At 46.5% G+C, this 19,997-nt stretch overlaps 1 protein-coding gene across 1 annotated transcript in view; it reads right to left on the minus strand.

Annotated features, from left to right (window-relative positions):
• Positions 1 to 14,351, minus strand: part of SLC26A3 (solute carrier family 26 member 3) — a 32,009-nt gene extending 17,658 nt beyond the window's left edge. Inside the window, exons 1-7 of the mRNA XM_075557668.1 lie at positions 14,221 to 14,351; positions 13,399 to 13,538; positions 11,910 to 12,020; positions 11,510 to 11,685; positions 10,041 to 10,205; positions 2,355 to 2,507; positions 1,652 to 1,734 (exon numbers count right to left, since the gene is read on the minus strand). Coding sequence (XP_075413783.1) covers positions 1,652 to 1,734; positions 2,355 to 2,507; positions 10,041 to 10,205; positions 11,510 to 11,685; positions 11,910 to 12,020; positions 13,399 to 13,538; positions 14,221 to 14,351 — 959 coding nt within the window. The remainder of the gene's footprint in view (positions 1 to 1,651; positions 1,735 to 2,354; positions 2,508 to 10,040; positions 10,206 to 11,509; positions 11,686 to 11,909; positions 12,021 to 13,398; positions 13,539 to 14,220) is intronic.
• Between the last annotated feature and the right edge of the window lie 5,646 nt (positions 14,352 to 19,997).

Consider the following 19,997-nt stretch of genomic DNA (forward strand, 5'->3'; position numbering starts at 1 on the left):
CAGAATCCTCTCCGTCTAGCCATGATGTTTAACCCCATGGACTGCCAGGGACCTGGAGTCACGGAGTTGCATAGTTTTGCTCAAGGTCAGGAAGTCAGTCAGGCTCACATCTCAAGGACTCTTGTTTCTAGAACATGCTGCTCACCTACCAGGCAACCCTGACGCTGTGGAGCAGAAAGCTTCAGAAACGTGAGCTACACTCCCTGCCCTCCACGCCTGGTAGAAAGAGGTCTCCTGACATTTAAATGTGTATTTACTACATAAGGGCTCCGAACTGTACTCGGTGATGCCCAGGTATATCTTTTCTTTCAAAAACGCTTCTGACAAAAACAAAACAAAACACACTCTTCTGTATACACTTTCAGTATACATCTATGTACTCTTTCTTCCCCCTTTTTGTCTATGGCTCCTAAGACGTTTAAAGTGGAATTACTTGAAAGTTGCCTTTAAACTTCAGCCTAATTGCCACATAAAAATCCTTTAAATGAATAGGGCTGGTTTGCATCCATTAAAGACGTGAAGATCTGGTGATTGAAACCCCCCTATTTTCTCTTAAAATATATACGAGAGGGTTCCAAAATGTTCATGGGAAAATCCCACTTTCCCACAAACTTTTTGAAGCCCACTTGCACATGTTTTAAAAATAATTTGGGTATTTGAACATCAACCTCGTAAAAAGTAGAGCGGGTTTCAGGTTGGGCTGCTAACCACACGGTCAGCAGTTTGAAACCACCAGCTGCTCCACAGGAGACCAATGAGGCTGTCTACCCCTGTAAAGAGCGACAGGCCCAGGGGAGTCGTTTCTCCTTGTCCTCTAGGTTGCTGTGAATCAAAGCCGACTTGATGGTGGTAAGTTTTAATACACAATACAGATGCTGGTTTCTGGGATTATAAATGGAGAGTGGAGGGTGGTGGAGGGAGTCTCTCTCTCTCTCTCTCTCTCTCTCTCTCTCTCTCTCTCTCTCTCTCTCTCTCTCTCTGTTAAATAGGAAAGCAACCTTTCCGTGGCAAGCAAATTAGAAAAAGCAATGCTTTCTACAGCCAGAGAGGGCAGGGAGAGGAAAAAGAGGGAAAACTGAATCTCCCTTCCCAAGTCTGTGAAAGCAATGAGATGCATGGTCCAGTCCCGTGGAACCCCCGCCCTCCCTTGGGGGGCCAGCCGACCCCGGGCAGCGCTTTGTTTTGAGCAGATCCTGAGAAAGGACGGCATGTGCCTTTCTGGATGGCTCGAGCGGCTTCACAGCTGCTTTTGAGCCGCTCAGAATTGGCTCCAGTAACCCCAAACACTGAGTGTTTATGGTGACTTACTCCCACACCTGGAAATCTGCTTGCTCTGGGCGTTTCTTGACAGGAGGAAGGGGTTTGTGCTGTCTGCTCTTCTACTTTCGCTCATTTTCTCTTGCGGGTGAGTGCTTGCTCCCTCCCTGCCTGGGGGGCAAGGTCCTCCACGGAGAAACTTTCTGATCTCCAGAACTAGGGGTGCTTACCTTCCCCATGTCCTGTCCCAGCCCAGGAGGGAAGCTTCCGCAAGCACTGGGGGGTGGGGAGGGCCCAGATAGTTCGGCCATGGGTTCTTGCGGCTCACTCCCTACCACTGGGTCAGCAACCTCTGCTGAGTACTTAGCGATGCCACCATGAAAGACTCACTTACCCACTTGGCATATCCCCAACGACAGTCACATTGAACCTGGTTTTGAAGTCAAAACCATAGGACACACCTGTGGCGATCACTGTCTGCAAAGTTGTAAAAGTGCCCGAGTTAGAAATCAGAGATGGAATCGGGAGTGACTCTGAGCCCCTACCAGTCCCACATCCCATCCCTAGAAGCCATTAACGATGGAGCTCCCAGCCAAGGCTTTCCCCAAAGTCCCCAGGCCATTCTGGAGTGCCAGGATGATGCAAAGCATTCTCGTGCTCAGTGGTGACTGGAAAGGTTGGCTTCTCAAAGCGACCAAGAGGCACCTCAGAATAAAGGCCTGGAGACCTGCTTCCAAGAAATTGGCCCTGGAAAACACCGTGAAGGTGTCTCCGGGAGGCAGAGACAGCTCAAGGCCACAGGTTTTTATGTTGCTGTGCTCTTGAGGCAATTCGAACGCACCTCGGCCTCGTGGAGAAGCACAGATGTGATTCCCAGTGGCCTATTACCCTTCTCAGAGGCCATGGTCTCTGCACCATGCACGTCTTACGTGGAAAGAGAAACCCAAAGGCTTCAAAGGATGCTGTTACATGCGGAGTGACTATGCCGTGTATCTAGAACTTGTGGAGATGACCCCTCAGCCAAGGGTGAAGGACTGACAACAGAGGCACGCTAGGCTAAGGAGCTCCCAGAGAAAAGTGAGTAGATAGTCCGTTACCATGATGAGTTCAATCGGAATGGGCACCGGAAGTTTGGCTTTGTAGCGCTGATTGATTTCTTTAACCACAAATACAATCAACAGAATAATCAGGGATGTCACCAGGTCCGCAATATTAGTCTTCTCTATTTGTGAGAATATGGACTGGAGAACCTAGAACGATAAAGACAAAAAAACAAAACGAAAACAAAAACCAACACGCAAGCCCTATATGAATGCAAGATTTAGACGCCAGACTTACTTCTCTGCACATGGATGAAAATGAGCATGTAAGACGACGTGGTGGCACCGGTAGACAGGAATGGTGTAGCACAAACAGACTATTGAACAATCATGCCTGTCATGAATGCGACACTGCGGAGAGTAGCACGGAAAGACGAGGAGGTGAAGTACGCCACTGGGCAGTAGTGGGTCAGCAGTAGACTTCTCAACGTCCGTGAGAGAGACTGGGTTTGCTTCCCAGCCACGCCACCTCAGGAGCAGCATACCTGTCTCCCAGTGGAGGCTGGATCTTGCGATAATGCTCAACAGTGAATCTTCCAAATTAAGTTCATCGTGTGGTGGTGATTGACTTAGTGGCAATTAACAACAACAACCTTAAGGGTAGTGTGGCTGCCACCCTGGTTTAGGAGGTTTCTGGCATTTTTGCTGGAAATTTTTGAGGCAAATGCCAAGGTTTATTGGGTAGTCATTTATTTCCATTTTTTCAACTGGTCTTCTGCTTGTTGGTGTCCCTGGCCATCGTTACGGATTGACCCGTGTCCCCCTTCCACACATGTTGGAAATCCTAGCCTCCATGGAGATAGTGGAAATCCCATTTGGGTATGGATTTTCCTTGCTATGTTCATGTGACAGGATCAGCTCATCTTGCCTTTTGTCTTCTTCTAAATTTGATTTATTTTTGTGGTTGCTGAGACTATACATAGCGAAACATACACCATTTCAACAGTTGCCATGCATACACGGTCGTGATATTGATTACATTCTTGCAGTTGGACAACCCCCCTTGTCCCCCCTTTCCAAGTGCTCCCTAAGGCTCCTATCGAGTCTTTCTAGTTGCTGTTGTTCATTTGATCGCACGGAGATATTTCCCTAACAGGCGTAACGCTTGAGCTTTTCTGCCTCCTACTTTGGTGAGTAGTGACTGGGTCTTCAAAGCTCCCGATCGGCCACCTGACCTGCAACTCTTGGTCTCTCTCTGTTCAGAGAAGAGTGATAAAAATGGGAAAATGGCCTCAAGGATGACAAATACACCCGTCCCCACCATTCTGAGACCAGAACTAGCTGGTGCCTGCCCTGCTGCCAACTGCCCAGAAACGGATCACCTTAGAAGGACTCTGATCGAATTGGAGGGGAACGTGGGACAGAAACGCAACAGCAGAAAGGGGCTTACTGGTTGGATAGAGACTGTTGGAATCCCCCAATCTGTGGATCTCAATCATATCAGGAACTGAACTTAGCCCCGGGTTAGCATAAGCAACCATTCACGCTCGGCCAAAGCTCGGAGGGTTCGGAAAGAAGGAGAAACAAACAGGAAGCGCAAGGAGGAAGTGGAATAAGCGATGGTACACTGAGGTGACTGCACCGAATGAGTTGAAAGAAAACGTGTATGAATTATTGAACGTAAGATGGATGATTTGCTCTGTAAACCGTCGTCCAATTCACAATTAAAAAAATCATAATGCTAACGGTAGATTATTTTTCACTAGCTAAGCTGAACTGTTGTTTGTGTTTAAGACGACTTTAAGAGAAACTTGGTGTAAGGTTTACGGATCATCTCGGGAGAATCATTTGAGGGTTTCATTCACCCTCCATGCCTCTAAAAGACCTAGAGCAGGTGGGGAACATCCGAACCACATGCTGCCTAAGGCCCACGGACCATCAAGACCATCGAACGTCACAAGACTCCCCCCAGAGGAGCAGTTGGAGCTGTCACATTAGAGGCAAGCTCATTAAAAGTTTGACCGGCATGGCCCTCAAATGATGTTCTCAATGTCCAAATTGCCCTTGACAGAAAAATGGTTTCCCGTTCCGGATCTAGAGTCTATGATACTTTTAAATTCTGTTCTGCATTTCACTCCTTTTGATGAGGATTCGTAAATGGACACTTGGATCAAAGTAGTCAGGAATGGTAACCAGGTAACCAGGTCGTCTGGTCTCATGACAGAGGAGAGGCATTTAGCCACACATTCCACATTCACCTCCTGCTTCCGACGCTCCTCCTTCCTCTGATGCTCCAGTTCAATAGGGACCAACTACTGCGGTTCAGATATCTATTCGCAAGCTTTGAGACTCAAGCGTTCCATGGTGAACTCACCAAGACTTTCCATTCCAACTCCCTGCCACCGAGTCCCCTCCAAGTCAGAGCCATCCTATCAAACAGAGGAGAACTGCCCCTCCTGCTTTCTGAGACCCTCACTGTTTCTGGGTGTAGAAAGCCGCCTCCTCTCTCAGACCAGCTGGTGGTTTCCAACGGCTGAGCTTGCAGTGAACAGCCCAACGCAAGACTCACGATGCCACCATGAGCGAGGAGAGAGCGAGCACTGGGCACACTAGGCCACTCACACGAAACCACCACCCACACCGTCAACCCCAGGAACCAAGTCCCCTGAAGTAGCCCCAGCAGACCTTTGAAGAATTTTGGCACGAACAACTACTTTGTCTTTATGGAGTGGTGGAGGAAAAAAAAGTCTATTTGTGTCATTTACCAAAAAAAAAAAAAAAAAAAGAATTTTGACATCGTTCTGAGTGTATGTATCACACAATTTTCACGGTGCATAATTCTTGACATAATCATAATAATCACAATTGTGCAATCCTACCCTAAATTGGTGATGATTTGCCTATCCCTCTTACCTCCCTGCCCGCTCCCCCTTCCTCCTCTGTTGCCGTCAGTGCGGTGGACTCTCATTCATCGTGACCTTTGTACAAGAGAGGGAAGCATGACCCGATCTTGCTCCAGTCTCAAAATTGTTATTTTTGAGCACATTGCTGCCCGCACGGTATCTATCCATCTAACGGAGGTGTGCGGTGGGTGGGTGTATCTCCCCAGCGCTCCTTCGGCTGACCTTCCACTTCCCTAAGCGTCATGTCCTTCTCTAGGAACTCTCAACTCTGGAGAGCATGTCTGTTAAAATCCATGAAATGAAGTCTTGCCATCCTCACTTCTAAGGAGCATTCGGGCTGTACTTCTGCCAACCACAGATTTGTTTGTTCTTTCAGTATTCTTGGCCCAAACACAATTCAAACGCATCAGTTTTCCTTTGTCTTCCTTGTTCATCGTCCAGCATGTGAGGGGATTGGAAGTACCATGGCTTGGGGTAGATGCACCTTAGTCCGCAAAGTGACTCCTCTGTTCTTTAACTCTTTAAAGCCGTCTTGACGCCTACCTGCCCAGTACAAACAACACTGCCTTCACCTGATCTCTTGACCGCTGCTTCCATGGGCTTTGATTGTGGATCCAAGTGAAATGAAATCCTTCGCTCAAGCAGAAAGACAATGTTTTGAAAATGATGATGGCAACATAGGTCCAAGTGTGTTTGATACAATTGATGTATGGATTGTTATAAGAGCTGTAAAAGCCCCCCAATAAAATTATTTACTAATAAAAACAATGAACTCCTTCACAACTTTAAACTGTTCTCCTCTTATCGTGATGTTGTTTTTGTTTATCGGTACAATGATGATGTATTCACCAATAAACTTTGGTCCCTACACATTTGCCTTTTATTTTTATGTGAGGTCATACAATCCTTGCCCTTTTGTGATTGCCTTATTTCACTCAGCATAATGATTTTCAAGCTCTATTCATCTGTAGCATATATCAAATAAAGCGTATATCTTTATTTCTCCTCCTGGCTGAGTCGTGGTCATTTTGTTTATCCATTCATTTGATGGTGGCCATTTAGGTTGCTGTCATCGTTGGGCGACTGTTAATGTTGCAGTGAACGTTGGTGTTCAAGTATTCTTTGGGGTCTTTGCTTTCAAGTCTTTTTGATGTATGTCCAGGAGAGGAATTACTCGGTCTTGGGTTGGTTCTATTTTTAGTTTTGTTTATTTTTTTTTTTGAGAAATTGCCACACAATGGCAGTACCATATTGCATTCTTGTCAGCAGTGGTTACGGGTTCTGATTCTTCCACATCCTCACTAACATGCATTTTGGTTCTTTTCTTGTTGCTATTTTAATCTTAGCCATTGTAGAAGGCGCCCTTGGAGCATAGTAGGTTCCTCATTCAGCTATTGACTGCAAGGTTGGCAGTTCAAGTCCACCAGCTGCTCCATGCTAGAAATATGAGTTTTTCTGCTCCCATAAAGCTTTACAGCCTTGGTAACCCTCGGGAGTAGCTCCATTCTGTCTGGTAGTGTCACCATGAGTCTGAATTGACTTGAGGATGGCAGGCCTGATTTGAATGTAGAGATTACTAGAGGGAGTAAAATGGCATCCATCATGGTTTTGATTTGCCTCGCTCTGATGGCTAATGACAGTGAACATGTGTTTGGTGACCATTTGAATACATATATACCATATTTTGGGAAGATATCTTTGGTGAAATATCTCCTCAAGACTTTTGCCTATCATCTGTCTTTTTGTTGTTAAATTTTTGATGTTTAAAAAAAACAATTTATTATTAATTGGGAGTTAATACATATATGCTTCCAGAGTTCAATCACGTCAAGCAGAATTGTACAGTTGCTACCACAATCAGTTTCCAAACATTCTTTTTCTTCCTGGACTCCTTGAAATCATCTCCCTTTAATGGCCACACACCCTGACAACCACTGCACCCCACTGTCCCCTGAAACCCTATTCTACTTGCTATTTATCAGTCCTGGGTTTCATAGATGAAAAAAACCCAGAATGACATATGACATAACTTCAAGAGGGTGACCTCCAATGACATAACACCTCTGAGGTACACCCTAATATGAACAAAAAACAACCCCAAATACAGAAAATGTTGACAACCAGATCTGGTCCAGCATGCACCTGAGCGGGGGTCAACTGGCGATGTCTTGGCTGTTGAAGTCAGACTTAGGCCGTGGACTTTCTATACTGTCTCTCCAAGGCATCTGCTTAGTAACCGCTTTCCTCCCATCCCTCAAACGGTGGACAGAAGGAGTTCACCGGAGGCTTACTTCCTCTGTAACCCCTGACAATTATTGAAGTTTTACATACATGTTGCTTGAGTCCATTTCTTTTGAGATATAAAAGATATTAAGTAAGCAATGGAGTAAGCAGAGATGCGGGAAGAGAGATGGCAAGCCACATGAAGAAGGCCCAGCAGCAGCAGCAGCAGCAGCAGCTCAGAGAAACAAGGGCCTCCCTTCTGCGCTAGAGAGAGCCACCCTTCCCCTCGAGCCAGCTCCCTGAATTCAGGGGTGTAGCCTCCCACGCTGTGAGAGAATAACTCTCCGCTGGTTTAAATGGCTCGCGTGCAGTATTTGGTATGATACAGCCCTACATAAACAAGGCATTCCTTTATTTCACAACAGTCCCTCCTTCTCTGTCCAGGGAATAACCTCTGACCTTTATAGTCCTTCCTTAGCCTGCCTCCCTTCACCCCTGTCCGTTCGGAAGTGCAGACCCTGCACACTTCTTAGCTGGCACTCCTTGTCGCCTCCGGAAAGGCTCTCTGGCCTCACTGCCCTGTGCACAGTCTGACTTTAAGAAACCAGTGGCTCCCATATCCCAGTGGCTCCCAGTTTGCTCTTGGGACACACTGTTTCTGGGGCAGCTCTGGAAGGGCCCAGGGAGTGTTGCTTCTAGTTTGAAACAAGCTCTCTCAGATGCCCAGAGACCCTGTGGTGTCAGTGCTATGCACACTACCTGCTCGGCAGGGCATTGTCTGACTGAGGCAAGACCCGCTACTGTATTTACATTTGCACACCCACGTTCATCTTAACATTAACGTATCCCCAAGGAGGAAGCAACCTAAATGCCTTTCAACAAGTGAATGTATCAACAAAATGTGGTATACTTATATACAGTACTACACTACTCTGCCATTAGGAGAAATAGTCTTGATATATGGGGAGGTACCTCCCCAGAAACCAGATGTTTTCTTTCAAAGCTAGGTATTTCAATTTTTATTTTTTTTTACAAAGCAACCGTATCACCTTCAAAGTACTCTCCATTACACCTAATATATTTGTCAAATCTGCCAGTCCATTCTTGGAAACATGTTTCAGACTCATCTGTTTGGATGGCTGACAGCACCTCCCTCGTTTTTCCCTTTACCTCTTCTATGTCATCAAATTGCTGTCCTTTCATGTCCCTCTTCATTCGAGGAAACAAGAAGAAGTCACACGGAGTGAGGTCAGGTAAGTAAGGTGCGAGAGACATGTTTTTTTGCCAAAATCTGGCGCACTGAGATGGCTGCATGGGCAGGTGCATTGTCGTGGTGGAAAAACCAGTCCCTTGTCTGCCACACATCTGGGCTTTTTTTGTCGCACACTGTTGTGCAATCTTTTCGGAATCTCTAAATAGAAAGCTTGATGGACAGTCTGACCTGGTGGAATGAACTCCAAAAGCACTACAGGTCAACATTTTCATCAGTTCAGGAAGGTGACAGACGTCCAGAACAAGGTTTGTGGTCAGTTAGCATTTCACTGTTCTTGAAATGAGGAAACCACTGGTACACTTGAGTTTTCCCATAGCACTGTCCTTGTAAGTGGTGTTCAACATCACAACAGTTTCTGTGACATTTTTTCCTGAGCAGGAAACCAAATGTCACAGCTGCACACTGTTCTCTTAAATTGGCCATCACAAAAAAACAAGGTTTGAGCGAAACTGCTTTTATGAAAAAATTCACTGTGACCAGAGAGAATCTTCCCAGGTGACACCACTGGGTGCACTAACTCAAAGACAGTTGCTTGCTTGATGCTTGTCTGGTGGGAAAAATTCATACTAAGAAAGCTTTGTTCTGCCTAGTACAATTCTAGTTTTTTATAGATACCCCCTGGTATGCTGCAGGATGGATGGAACTTAGGATATTATGCTGAGTGAAATAAGCCAATCACTGCTTTCTCTTGTTTTATAAGCAAAGACTTGTACAAGGTTTAGAAGAACCTCTATTCTAAAATAACAAGGCCTGTTTCTTGATTCTGAAAGAAAACCTCGCTGCCATGGGGTGGATTCTGACCATAGTGGCCCCATTGGACAGAGCAGAACTGCCTCTGGGGTTTCGGAGACTTTAAATTTTTGTAGGAGCAGACAGCCCATCTTTCTCTCTCAAAGCAACTGGTAGGTTTGAACAGCTGACCTCGTGATTAGCAGCTCAATGTGTTGCCTATTCCTCTACCACCAGGGCACACTTTTGAGGCATAGGGAAACAGTATAACTCAAGTAGCACAATTTATCCAAGTTTTCAAATGGAAAAAATGTTAAAACAGCGGGACAAAATATTAGTTTTTCATATATTTTGGAAATACTTTTGAGTCAGAGCTCAGTAGCGGTGGCGTTTAATTACTATTGCTAAAGCTGGCTGTGTGGTAGATGTGGTTGCTTGTCAGTACCGTTCTCTTTGCTCCTTACTTTTCCTCAATGTGAATATGTTGCTCAACCCCTTGATTTCTCGCAAGTTCTAGGTAAGCCCCATAGCAAAGGCATTCAAACAAAGGTCTCTGGAAACAAAAGCAGCGAGTTTCATGATTTCAGTATTTTTTTAAGAGCAATAAATACTTACTTTGAAAATGGAAAACGGATCACTGTGTGCTGGAACAGTCAACTGCAGCATAAATTTGAGCTGGGAGACCAGCACGTGAACCGCGGCCGCTGTGGTGAAGCCGCTGATCAGGGAATCAGAAAGGTAGATCACCACAAATCCGACCTGTAGAACCCCCATGAGCAACTGCAGAGAGAAGGACAAAGGCCTCGCTTAGGAGAACGCTCTAGCCAAACCCAGGATCAGCAAGTTACATGATTTACAATGTAAGGGGTCAGCCGACTGCTCTGTGCCTTGCGGAAGCAGGTGGCCAGCCTCCTAGAGCCTGATGGGGAGTTCTTGAAAGGTTACAGAGTGTTGAGTAAGAACTAGACTAGGGTGTCCATGAGACGTCAACAGCCTCCTTTCCCTTTCTGCAGAATCTCTAGACGACTCATTCATAAGCCTTCAAAGCAGAATCTTATCTCGCATCAACTCCTTGGTGTTTGCTCCTGTTATGCTTTCTAGCTGCTGCCCATTCATACCCCTTCCAACAAGTTGCCCAACTTGCGTGTATGTTATCTAACTGTGTGCTCTAGATGTCCTAAGTGGACTCTGGACATCAGAAATGTTCAGCTTTAACTGGGAGACGAAGGTGGTTTTCCCCCCATAGCATTGGTGTTTTGCAATAAAGAGAGCTGGATACTTTCACCATCCACTACCTGGCGAGTCTTTCCGCTCATGCATCATGAATTGCTCCTGGAGCTATGGGCACACAAAGCACTAGGTCCAGAAAGACATCCTAAAGAAGTAGCTACATTGTTTGTCAATAGGAAATACCACCGGGTAGAAATGAACTTTCCGCCTCTTTAGGCAACTGTCTTATACAATAATATCTTATTGGGTTTTTAAAACTCTTATACAAGCATATCACTAGCCACAAACTAGGCCACACTGAAGTGTCTGTATGGCTTGGGAGTCAAGTGGTAGGTCCCTCCGCTGCCCTTGCCCGCTTCCCCTACGTCTTTGATGTGCACATTTCCAAGTGCAACCTATCCACCCCTTTCATTTCAGTCACAGTCTCTAAAGGATTAGAGAAAAGTATTCAAAGCTGCCGCTGTCACTACGAATCGCCTACACAAGGGGGCCTTCAGAAAAAGTTCATGGAAAAATGGAACAAAGAGATGCTGGAATTTTCCCACTAGTGTTTGGAAGCCACTTCATTTTAATCCACTGCCATCCAGCTGATTCCACCTCATAGAGACCCTGGAGGGCGGGGTGGAACCTGTGGTGGTCAGAGCAACCTCCTTAAATGCTTTGGCTAGTGCGGGCTGGGACACTGCAGGGGGGTCGCTATGGGACAGCGTTGGCTCCATGGCAGTGCAAAGGAGGGAAACCAACCAGCAAAAGAGAGTGCGGGAGGTCTGGCAGGAGGGAGAGAAACCCTAGGCAAAGGTGTACCCGTCAGGACAAGCAGCCCGGAAAGCCCGGTTTCGCGAGAAGGAGCGCACCTGGATGATTCCAGAAAGGATCGTCACTGTTGCAGCCACCATCACCTTCTGCTGGTCGTCCGGTGCTATCCCATTACTCTCCGAGTTATTCGCGCTCATCAGAGCCTCCCCACCGGTGTCTGGGACCACTTTCACAACGACCGCTCCCACCATCATACTCAGAACTGGAAATGGACCTAAGTAGCATCCAAGGATAAACGCGGTCAATCTACGCTTTGTTGAAGGCTAATTGTCTTTCAGCCATAATGTGAGGATACCCCTCTGCCCCATTCCCCAGACCCCAGTCCTAATTCCTACAGGAAATGTAGGACTCTCCCCCTGGGCTGTGTCCAATTAGTGACTGATGGACTTCGTCAAGAAAAATCACGGTGAGCTTCGTTCAGCCCAATAACTCACTTACCCACAGAGATATGCCGAGAAGTGCCCAAGAAGAAGTAGACTATGACCGGGAAAAAGGCCGCATACAATCCATAGCTGGGGGGGATGGTGACCAGCAGCGCAAACGCTAGACCTGTCGTGACACAAGCAAGGAGTATTGGAGAAGGCCTCTTCAGGTTCTTTATGTCTTCAAGATCGGCCGGAAGTACTTGGTGTCTTGTTACCCCCAAAATGGATCAAAGGCATAAAGGCGGGAACAAGAACAAGAAAACCCTTAGAAGAAAATATAGATATAAGTCCATGTGACTTCGAAGTAAGCAATGGCTTCTTAATTTGCCAGCTAAACCATGCACAACCAAAGAACAAAATAGATCAACTGGGCTTCATCAAAGTTAAAAACATAGGCACCCCAAAGGGCACTGTCCAAACCAACCCACACTCACTGCCATTGAGTCAGTGCTGCCTCACAGGGAGCCCTGTGGGCTTCTGAGACTAGCTGTTTACACGCGGGCACAGCCCCGTCTTTCTCCTGTGGCACCGCTGGTGGCTTCAAACTGCTGACCACGTGAATCGCTGCCCAATGTACAGCAACTATACCTCAGGGAACTGTCAAGAAGGTAGAAAAATCACCCACAGCGTGGGAGAAAATACTTGCAAATCAATTTTGATAAAGAATGTTTACAGCTTGGCAATAGATAGGCAAACAACACCATTATTCCTTAGGGAAATAGAAATAAAACATCACAATGAAATATCTCTCGACTCCAACCCTCAACCCAAACCCACTGTCATGGAGTTGATTCTAACTCACATCCACCCTACACAGGATTCCTGAGCTCAGTCTTTAAGGGAGCAAGAAGCCACATCTTCCTCTTGCAGAAAGCCTGGTGGATTTGAACCACCTACCTTGTGGTGAGCAGCCCAAAGCCTAGTGTCATTTGGGCGTCCCACTAGGTCCTAGGAGGATGGCTCTTAATAACAAGGCCAAGTATGACAAGTATTTGCGAGGATGTGGAGAAATTAGAACTCATTTACTGCTGGTGGGGATGGCCAACATCGCAGCCCCCAGGAAAAGGTTTGTTAGCTCCTTAAAAAGCTCCACACGAGCCAGCAGAAACTCACAAATGATTGGAAAACCATCCATCGATTGATGCATGAATAAGCAGCATCCCTTTAACAAAATATTAAGTGTCCACACAAAGGAGGGCAGTACGGGTAGACGCTGCCAATGAACGGCCCAGGAGAAAGAAACCCAACAGAAAATCCGCATAGAGGGAACGGGCAGAACGAGTGAATCCCTAAGACCACAACAAGCCACAAAAGGGGGCGTAAAACTGGGGGGAGGGGGGGAGTGACTGCTAATGCATCCGAGTTTGGGGCGAAGGGTCATGAAAATGTTTGATGGTAGTGATACTTGCATAACCTTATGAACATACCCAATCAACACTCTTTAAAAGGGTGAATTTTATGGTCTGTGGCTTACAGCGTCATAATACTTTATAAAAAGTTACCTTGCAGTACAGCCACCAGACCTGTACTGATCCCAGAAACAATGTCACTGAGTAGCCATTCCTTTATCCTGTATGCCGGCAACCACGATGCGATGGGAAACAAAGAGAGGGCGATTCTCTTGGCCTTCTGGGAGGAGCAGCTGAAATATTGAAAAACCACACATCAGTCGACTAAGTGACACGCAGCTAGCGCCCTACGGGTGGGTGGGAAACCGGAAGGGGCCTGCCTGGGGAAAGGGTTCAGTGCAGCGGCTTTGTTTGAACAGTTCAGGGAAAAATTCCACTGTCCTGAAATTCTGGTTTTCCGTGGACTGTTTGAAGCCCCTGTGCAAACTCTGATATAGATGTTCTGTAGCATTATAAGAGTGTGGTGCGCAGAAACACTCTTGCATCTTAATATGAATACGTAATTGACATTGTCACTCCCACTAACACCTCCTGAATTCAATCCCTCCCTGGCCACCACCAGGGGATTTTTTTTTTTTAAAGGAAAGTTCTAAAAAAATAAAAAATAAATAAATAAGGAAAGTTCTGCTTGCCTTCTGCTGTCAAAGAGCTCATTTGTCAGACACAGTTTACACTGTGCGACATCTCCGTGCAAGAGCTGCCTCTGTCCCAGCGCTTAGACTTTCTGGGTGGAAGGGCTTCCCCACTGTGGCAGGGAGTGGGAGGCTTGGAAAGGCAAGTGGAAAAGACGCTGTGTGAAACCAGTGCAGTGTGTAGGCTGGGGGCTCGAGCCAAGAGGGCGAGCTCAGGAGCGTGCAAAGCTAGGAGACTGCTTCGTGTCTCCCGAGGTTAGTATCTTTTTAAAAAGTGCCTTACCGACAAGAGTCTTTGAGATGTTCCAGAAATGTCTTATGATGCCTGTGTTTCTTCTTATGCTCTCCTCCAAATGTATTTTTAGAGTACACCGGCCTGGACACAATGTATTGATTGCCAATGGGTTCGATCATGTTTGCTTCCTCTGGTGGCAGTGGCAAGTGGGAAGATTGTGAGTAGTCCCTCTTCTTGCCTTTGGCAGGTTAAAATGCCTGAAACCAAACAGAGCTGGCTTCTTAAATCGCTTGGAGATAATGTGATGCAATTTACAGATGAGTGAGCTCCGAACTGAATGTTACTACCTTTGGAGATCAAAAGAGGACGGATTAAGGGACCTGGATTGTGTTTTGCCACAGCGGGATCACTTTTTCACTCCAATGACCTGGACGGAACTCCTTTGCAAAAGCAAACGGGAGGGTTTATTTTATTTGACATTTCTTTCTTTTTCTTTTTTTTTAATAGAAAGATTTTCAGGAAGGAATAATACATGGACTCAGTTGACTAACCGGTGAGTCACTTTTTGACTTGTAAAGGGAGTTCTTCTTATCACAAAAAGGCATTTACTGTTGAGTTTTTTGCCTTTTCCTAGAAGAGTCCCCACAGTTTGGCAGCTGAGCAGAACAGCTGCCCGTTCTAATGTGCTTGTCAGATCCTTGGAAGAAGGAGGCCTGGGAGCAGAAGTGCTAACACAGGGCTGCTGCCTGGGAGAGGGGCCTCACGAGCCCACCCGAGGCTCTCCAGAAGGACCCCATGTCTGGCTCCCATTGAGATCAGAGCCCTGGAAACCCGGTGGGGCAGTTCTGTTCTCCATGGGGTCGCTGTGTGTCAAAGTGGGCTGTGGCGACGATGACGGGCAGCTTTGTCATTTCTTGTGAAGTGTTTTCACTCTAGAAACGCAAAGCTGTTGCCCGTGTAGGATCTTCGCTTACTGTGTACAGCGTTTCGTGGAGGAAACTTTATGCTAGGAAGTAGATATTACTTGGTTACTTAACACATTCTGGATGAGATCTTTTTTATATTATTGTGCTTCTGCCAGACAACTTCTTATTACTTCGAAAAAGCAACGCTAGAGACTAGATCTTGCAATGTACGCTCTGACCAACTCTAAGCTTTCTGAAATGGAAACATGCCTAACCACATTGGGAGGGTTTGTAACGAACAAAAAGGTTAAGTACAAATGTTCACGTGCACAGCACCGCGTCATTGGCGACCTCAGAGCCAAATATGAACCTTTTTTCCCCAAAAGAAAATTTGGAAGAGGGGTGGCAGCAGCGGGGGTGGGGCGAGGGATGTGTGTCAGGAATGTTAATCCTGATGAGTACAGATAGAAAAGAAATTTTGAGAACAAATAGCTTTAAATCGAATACTATGTTCTGAAATAAATGGCCCAGGTTGACGCTGAACCAGCTCTGGGGTGAAATGAACACATGGAGTCTACAGGGACTTCAAACGCAATGCGAGGACCAGAGCAAGTCACCTCCGTTCCAGAAAGGGAAGTCTCTCTTTAGGAGGGGGAGACACTGCGGAAGATGCTCAGAGAGCCAAAGTTCCTGGGCCCCTTTGCCAACCACTCCCAATGCTGTACTGATACTGTCCGTGGCCCTCCCACAACTCTTGGCTGGACACCCGTGATGAGGTCTTTTCACAAGAGTCATATGCCAGGGACGTAAGCCTTCTGAGCCTCAACTGGGATAATTGGAATCATAATACCCAAGTTTCAAGATGATTGTAAAGAGTAAATGAGAATGTTTTCAAAGTATTGTGCACTGGAGTCAGTCGTGAGCTTGAACTGTTAACATTTGTCTTCTCAACATGTTTAACTTTAACCATTCTCAGTTCTGTTCCTATGATACTCAAACCACCATTTTTACAAAACATTACAATCATTTTCATGTACATGATTCTTCAGGCATCACAATGTAGGGGGCATTGACTATTATTCCTCTTCTTACAAATGAGAAAACTCTTCCACACTCCAGCAGCCCGCTCCTCCCATCAGAGCCAAGCAATCTTTCACACGACCAACAGTTGTCATTTTCAGACTTCCTTTCGGATGTCTTCTATAAGCACGTGGTTTCTCTAGTGACCCATATGAGCTGGCACGAGAAACATACGAACTGTTCACGAAAACCCAGCTCACTGCCGTCGAGTCCATGCTGATGCAAAGCGACCGTCTCTATCTGGGGCAGGACAGGGTAGAATGTCGCTGTGCGTTTCCAGGACCGCGACTCTCGACAGGAGTAGAAAGGTGCATTGTTCTCCCTGGGAGCACCTGGTGGCGTCAGACTGCTGGCCTTGCAGGGAGTAGCCCAACATGTAACACACTATGCCACCAGGTAAGATTAAGTATGCTATAAAGTGCCAGCTGTTAGGTTTAAAAAAAGAAATCTTGGTTCCTGACTACCACCCGTAATGCCAGACTTCAATCACAGTTGTTAGATTATCTCATACCAGATTGCCGCTCGCCACTCGGAGCTTTCTCAGGGATCAAGGGACTTTTAGTCTGTTTGCAGAGTTGACCATGACAGCTAGGAAGCCGGGGCTGCTTCCCGCTGCTGGCTCTACCTGACCTCTCTCTGACCACCTACCTCACTCCCCAATTCCATTCCCCAGCCTCCCCTAACTTCCTCTGCATGCGCACCGCTCTCTGGCTTGACCTTCAGAAGATGACTCCTTCTGAACTTTGTTATGACGCCTGGATTCACAGGGACTGATTGTTCTTTCAGAGCAGTCTCAACACCCTCCCCGCCCCCAGCTGCTTGCTCACCCTGCCCACCATATCTACCCCTTCACCCTCCCACCCCAAGTTCCAGGTGTCCTATGCTGTGAGAAGAAGAATGGAGGGATTTGAACCATGCTGGAGAAGAATAGTGAAAGGACAAACCAATCTGCTTCACAAGAAGTATGACCACAGCGCTCTTAGAAGCAAGGAGGGCAAGACTTCATCTTACGTATTTGAACATGCTGTCAGTAGAGGCCACTCCCTGGAGAAGGACATCACGTTCAGCGATGAGCCAGCGAGAAAGAGGAGGGTCCTCAAGGAGAGGGACTGGCACAGTGGCTGCAGCAATGGGCTCAAGCGCAGGACATTGTAGGATGGCGTTTCGTTCTGTTAGGCTGTGGATTGGAGCTGACTCAGTGGTCGCTAATAACAATATAGCCCTTCTCATTGTCAGAGAACTTGTTTATGATGTGGACTTGGTTTGCCCACTTTTATGAATGGCTGGGATTTTTCGGGCTCCTCTCCCCTCTGTCTTTTTTTTTTTTTTTTTTTGCCAACTAACAGCAATATAGTTGAGGCATTAACATAAGATCCAACTCATGTCAATGACTCCTGACATTTTAGATCTCTGGCAAAGTTTCTTCAGAGTGTCTTTCAAGGTCACTTTTCGTCCTGTGACTCCTCCAACCTAGTCAACCTCAGGGGAAGAAGACAGGAGCACCAAGTATTTTGATTTCTCCCAGATGTTGCCCTGAGCAACACCAAGAAGAGTTTGCTTGTTGCTTTTTTCACCAGTGACTTTACACAAACTCATCCATTCTGTTAGGAATAAAAGACCCCGATGGCATTTCTTTTTCTTCTTTTTGCTAGTGTGTGTGTTTTCTCTGCTACGTCTTGGTTAATGGTTTACCGTTGACAGGGATGGCAGAAAGAACAACGTCATTCATTCCTAACCAGAACTTAGCTCTGTAGTGAGCCTCTCATGCTTCCAACTGAGGCAAGGCCTGAGCTCTCCCCATCCCAACAGGGACCTGGCCAAGCCCCCTCCTAACCCGCAAGCAGGAAGCCCGATGGTTTTGAGGGCTGGCCTGCAACTACCACAAGGTCAGTAGTTGGAACCAGCAGCGGCTCCGTGGAAGAAAGGCGTGGCTGTCCCTGTAAAGATTTACAGCCTTGGAAACCCACGGGGCAGTTCTGCTGTGCCCTCCAGCAACCCAATGAGCTGGTCTCTATTTGATGGCAGTGCATTTGGGTGGGGTGGTGTGGGGTGTGTGTGTGTGTGTGTGTGTGTGTGTGTGTGAAGGCATCCAAGCAATGTTTAAAAAAAAGGGACCCAAAGGGCAGGCATTGGGGCAATTTAAGAAATCTTTCCAGAATTTGGAGAGAGAGAGCTGGAAGGGCACACTCCAGTCTTTTTGCTTTCTTTTTCCTTGACTCCCATTCATGCTCCTACCATGTGCTGCCTCGTATTTCGCGTGTCACAAGTGAGCCCCAAACTGCCGGCTCTCTTGGCACCTCTGTTGAAGAGATGCTCCAGATGCCGCCATAAGTCGGCGCCCCTCTCCATCCCATCATTCCTGAGATGCCTGAAGATGACCTACTGCAGTTAGGAATGGAAAGAGATTTTGCTAAATTTATTTTTCACCTGAACAAGTTGCCTTTTCCCCTCAGAAACTCTTGGAATGCATGCACTTGTTTCTACAATTGCAATTCTAGTTTCAATTGTTACATCCTTGCTAATATGTGCTTTAAAAAAATGCAATTTTATCTTCTCCATTTAAGTGTCTCTGCGGTATCCTAAGAGTGCTAGTGATTTGGGGGTGGGGGGGAATTGAAATTGACTCAGGAAAATGGAGAAGCCCATCTGTGTTCTTATTTTTCGACATTTCCACTGCTACTTCATTTCCTATGGTGTGTTCTTTCTATTTTGAGGCTTTAATGAATTAATGTGTGTATGTGTATATGAACATGCATACATATACATATATATATGCATATATATGTCTGTACTCTGGTTTACTTATTATGTCTGGTTTATTTTTTTCTTCTTCTGAGCTGAAATTTAATCCTGAGATTAATATCTGAAATGTGACTTTCTCAACTTAACGATTCCAATAACTTTTAGATTTCTAGGGATGGTCATGTCAGGACCATCCATCCCAAGTCCCACTCATCTTCAGTCAGAAGTTCAAGCCCAGTCTCCAGTCCACCTGAGCATCTCCACTCTGGCGGCCTCACCCCACTGAGAGGTGTCTGTCTCCTAGCCAAACCTTTCTGCTCCTTGACATTGATCTGGTCAGTGTTCTAGTCTTTCTCTTGGGAAACAACTACCGTGAACCCAGATGCTCTTCAGTGATCTCAGCCTTTGTCATTTATTAATGGAAGTTTCAAACGAGAAGCCAGCCGTGTGGAGAAAGGCCTTTCCCAGCCTTCCCCCGGTTCCAGGTGGCCTCTATGCCGCAGTGCTGGCTAATTGGGTATTCAAGTTAAGGAAGCATTTTGTAGAAGAGTGGCTGAAAATACCACACCGCCGCGTTGAGAATCTGCTGCAAACATGACTCCTTTGCTGGACCTCAGAAGCGGGGCTGGTGATTAGGAGTAACTGAGTGGTGGGTTGAGTCTCAGGGCTGATACTGACGAACATTGGTCAGAAGGAGCCAAGGATTGGGGCAAGCAATGATTTTTAAATGCTGCGGTTCCTGTGGGCTTGCGTCACACCTGAAAGACGGCATGGTAATTGATTAGGAAGTCTGCATCCTAGATGTATACTTGAGCTGAGGATTTCTTTGGAAGAAATGAATGCATTCACAATCATTTAGAACCTGAAAACGCCCAACGGTAAGCCGGTCAAACCCACTGAGAGGCACTGTAGAGGGGACGGCTGGTGCTCAGCCTCTGTAAAGATGGCAGCCCTGGAGCCATTCTAGCGGCATCACATCATGTTGCTTGGACTGATGCCGATTCCATGACAGTGGTTTGGGCTCGGGGTAGTCATAATCCTGAGAGTTCTATCAGTGTCCTCATAAATGCTTCCAGGAAACGTTGGAAGCCAGAGTCT

Source organism: Tenrec ecaudatus, chromosome 9 (assembly GCF_050624435.1).
Source record: "Tenrec ecaudatus isolate mTenEca1 chromosome 9, mTenEca1.hap1, whole genome shotgun sequence".
Lineage (NCBI taxonomy): Eukaryota > Metazoa > Chordata > Mammalia > Afrosoricida > Tenrecidae > Tenrec > Tenrec ecaudatus.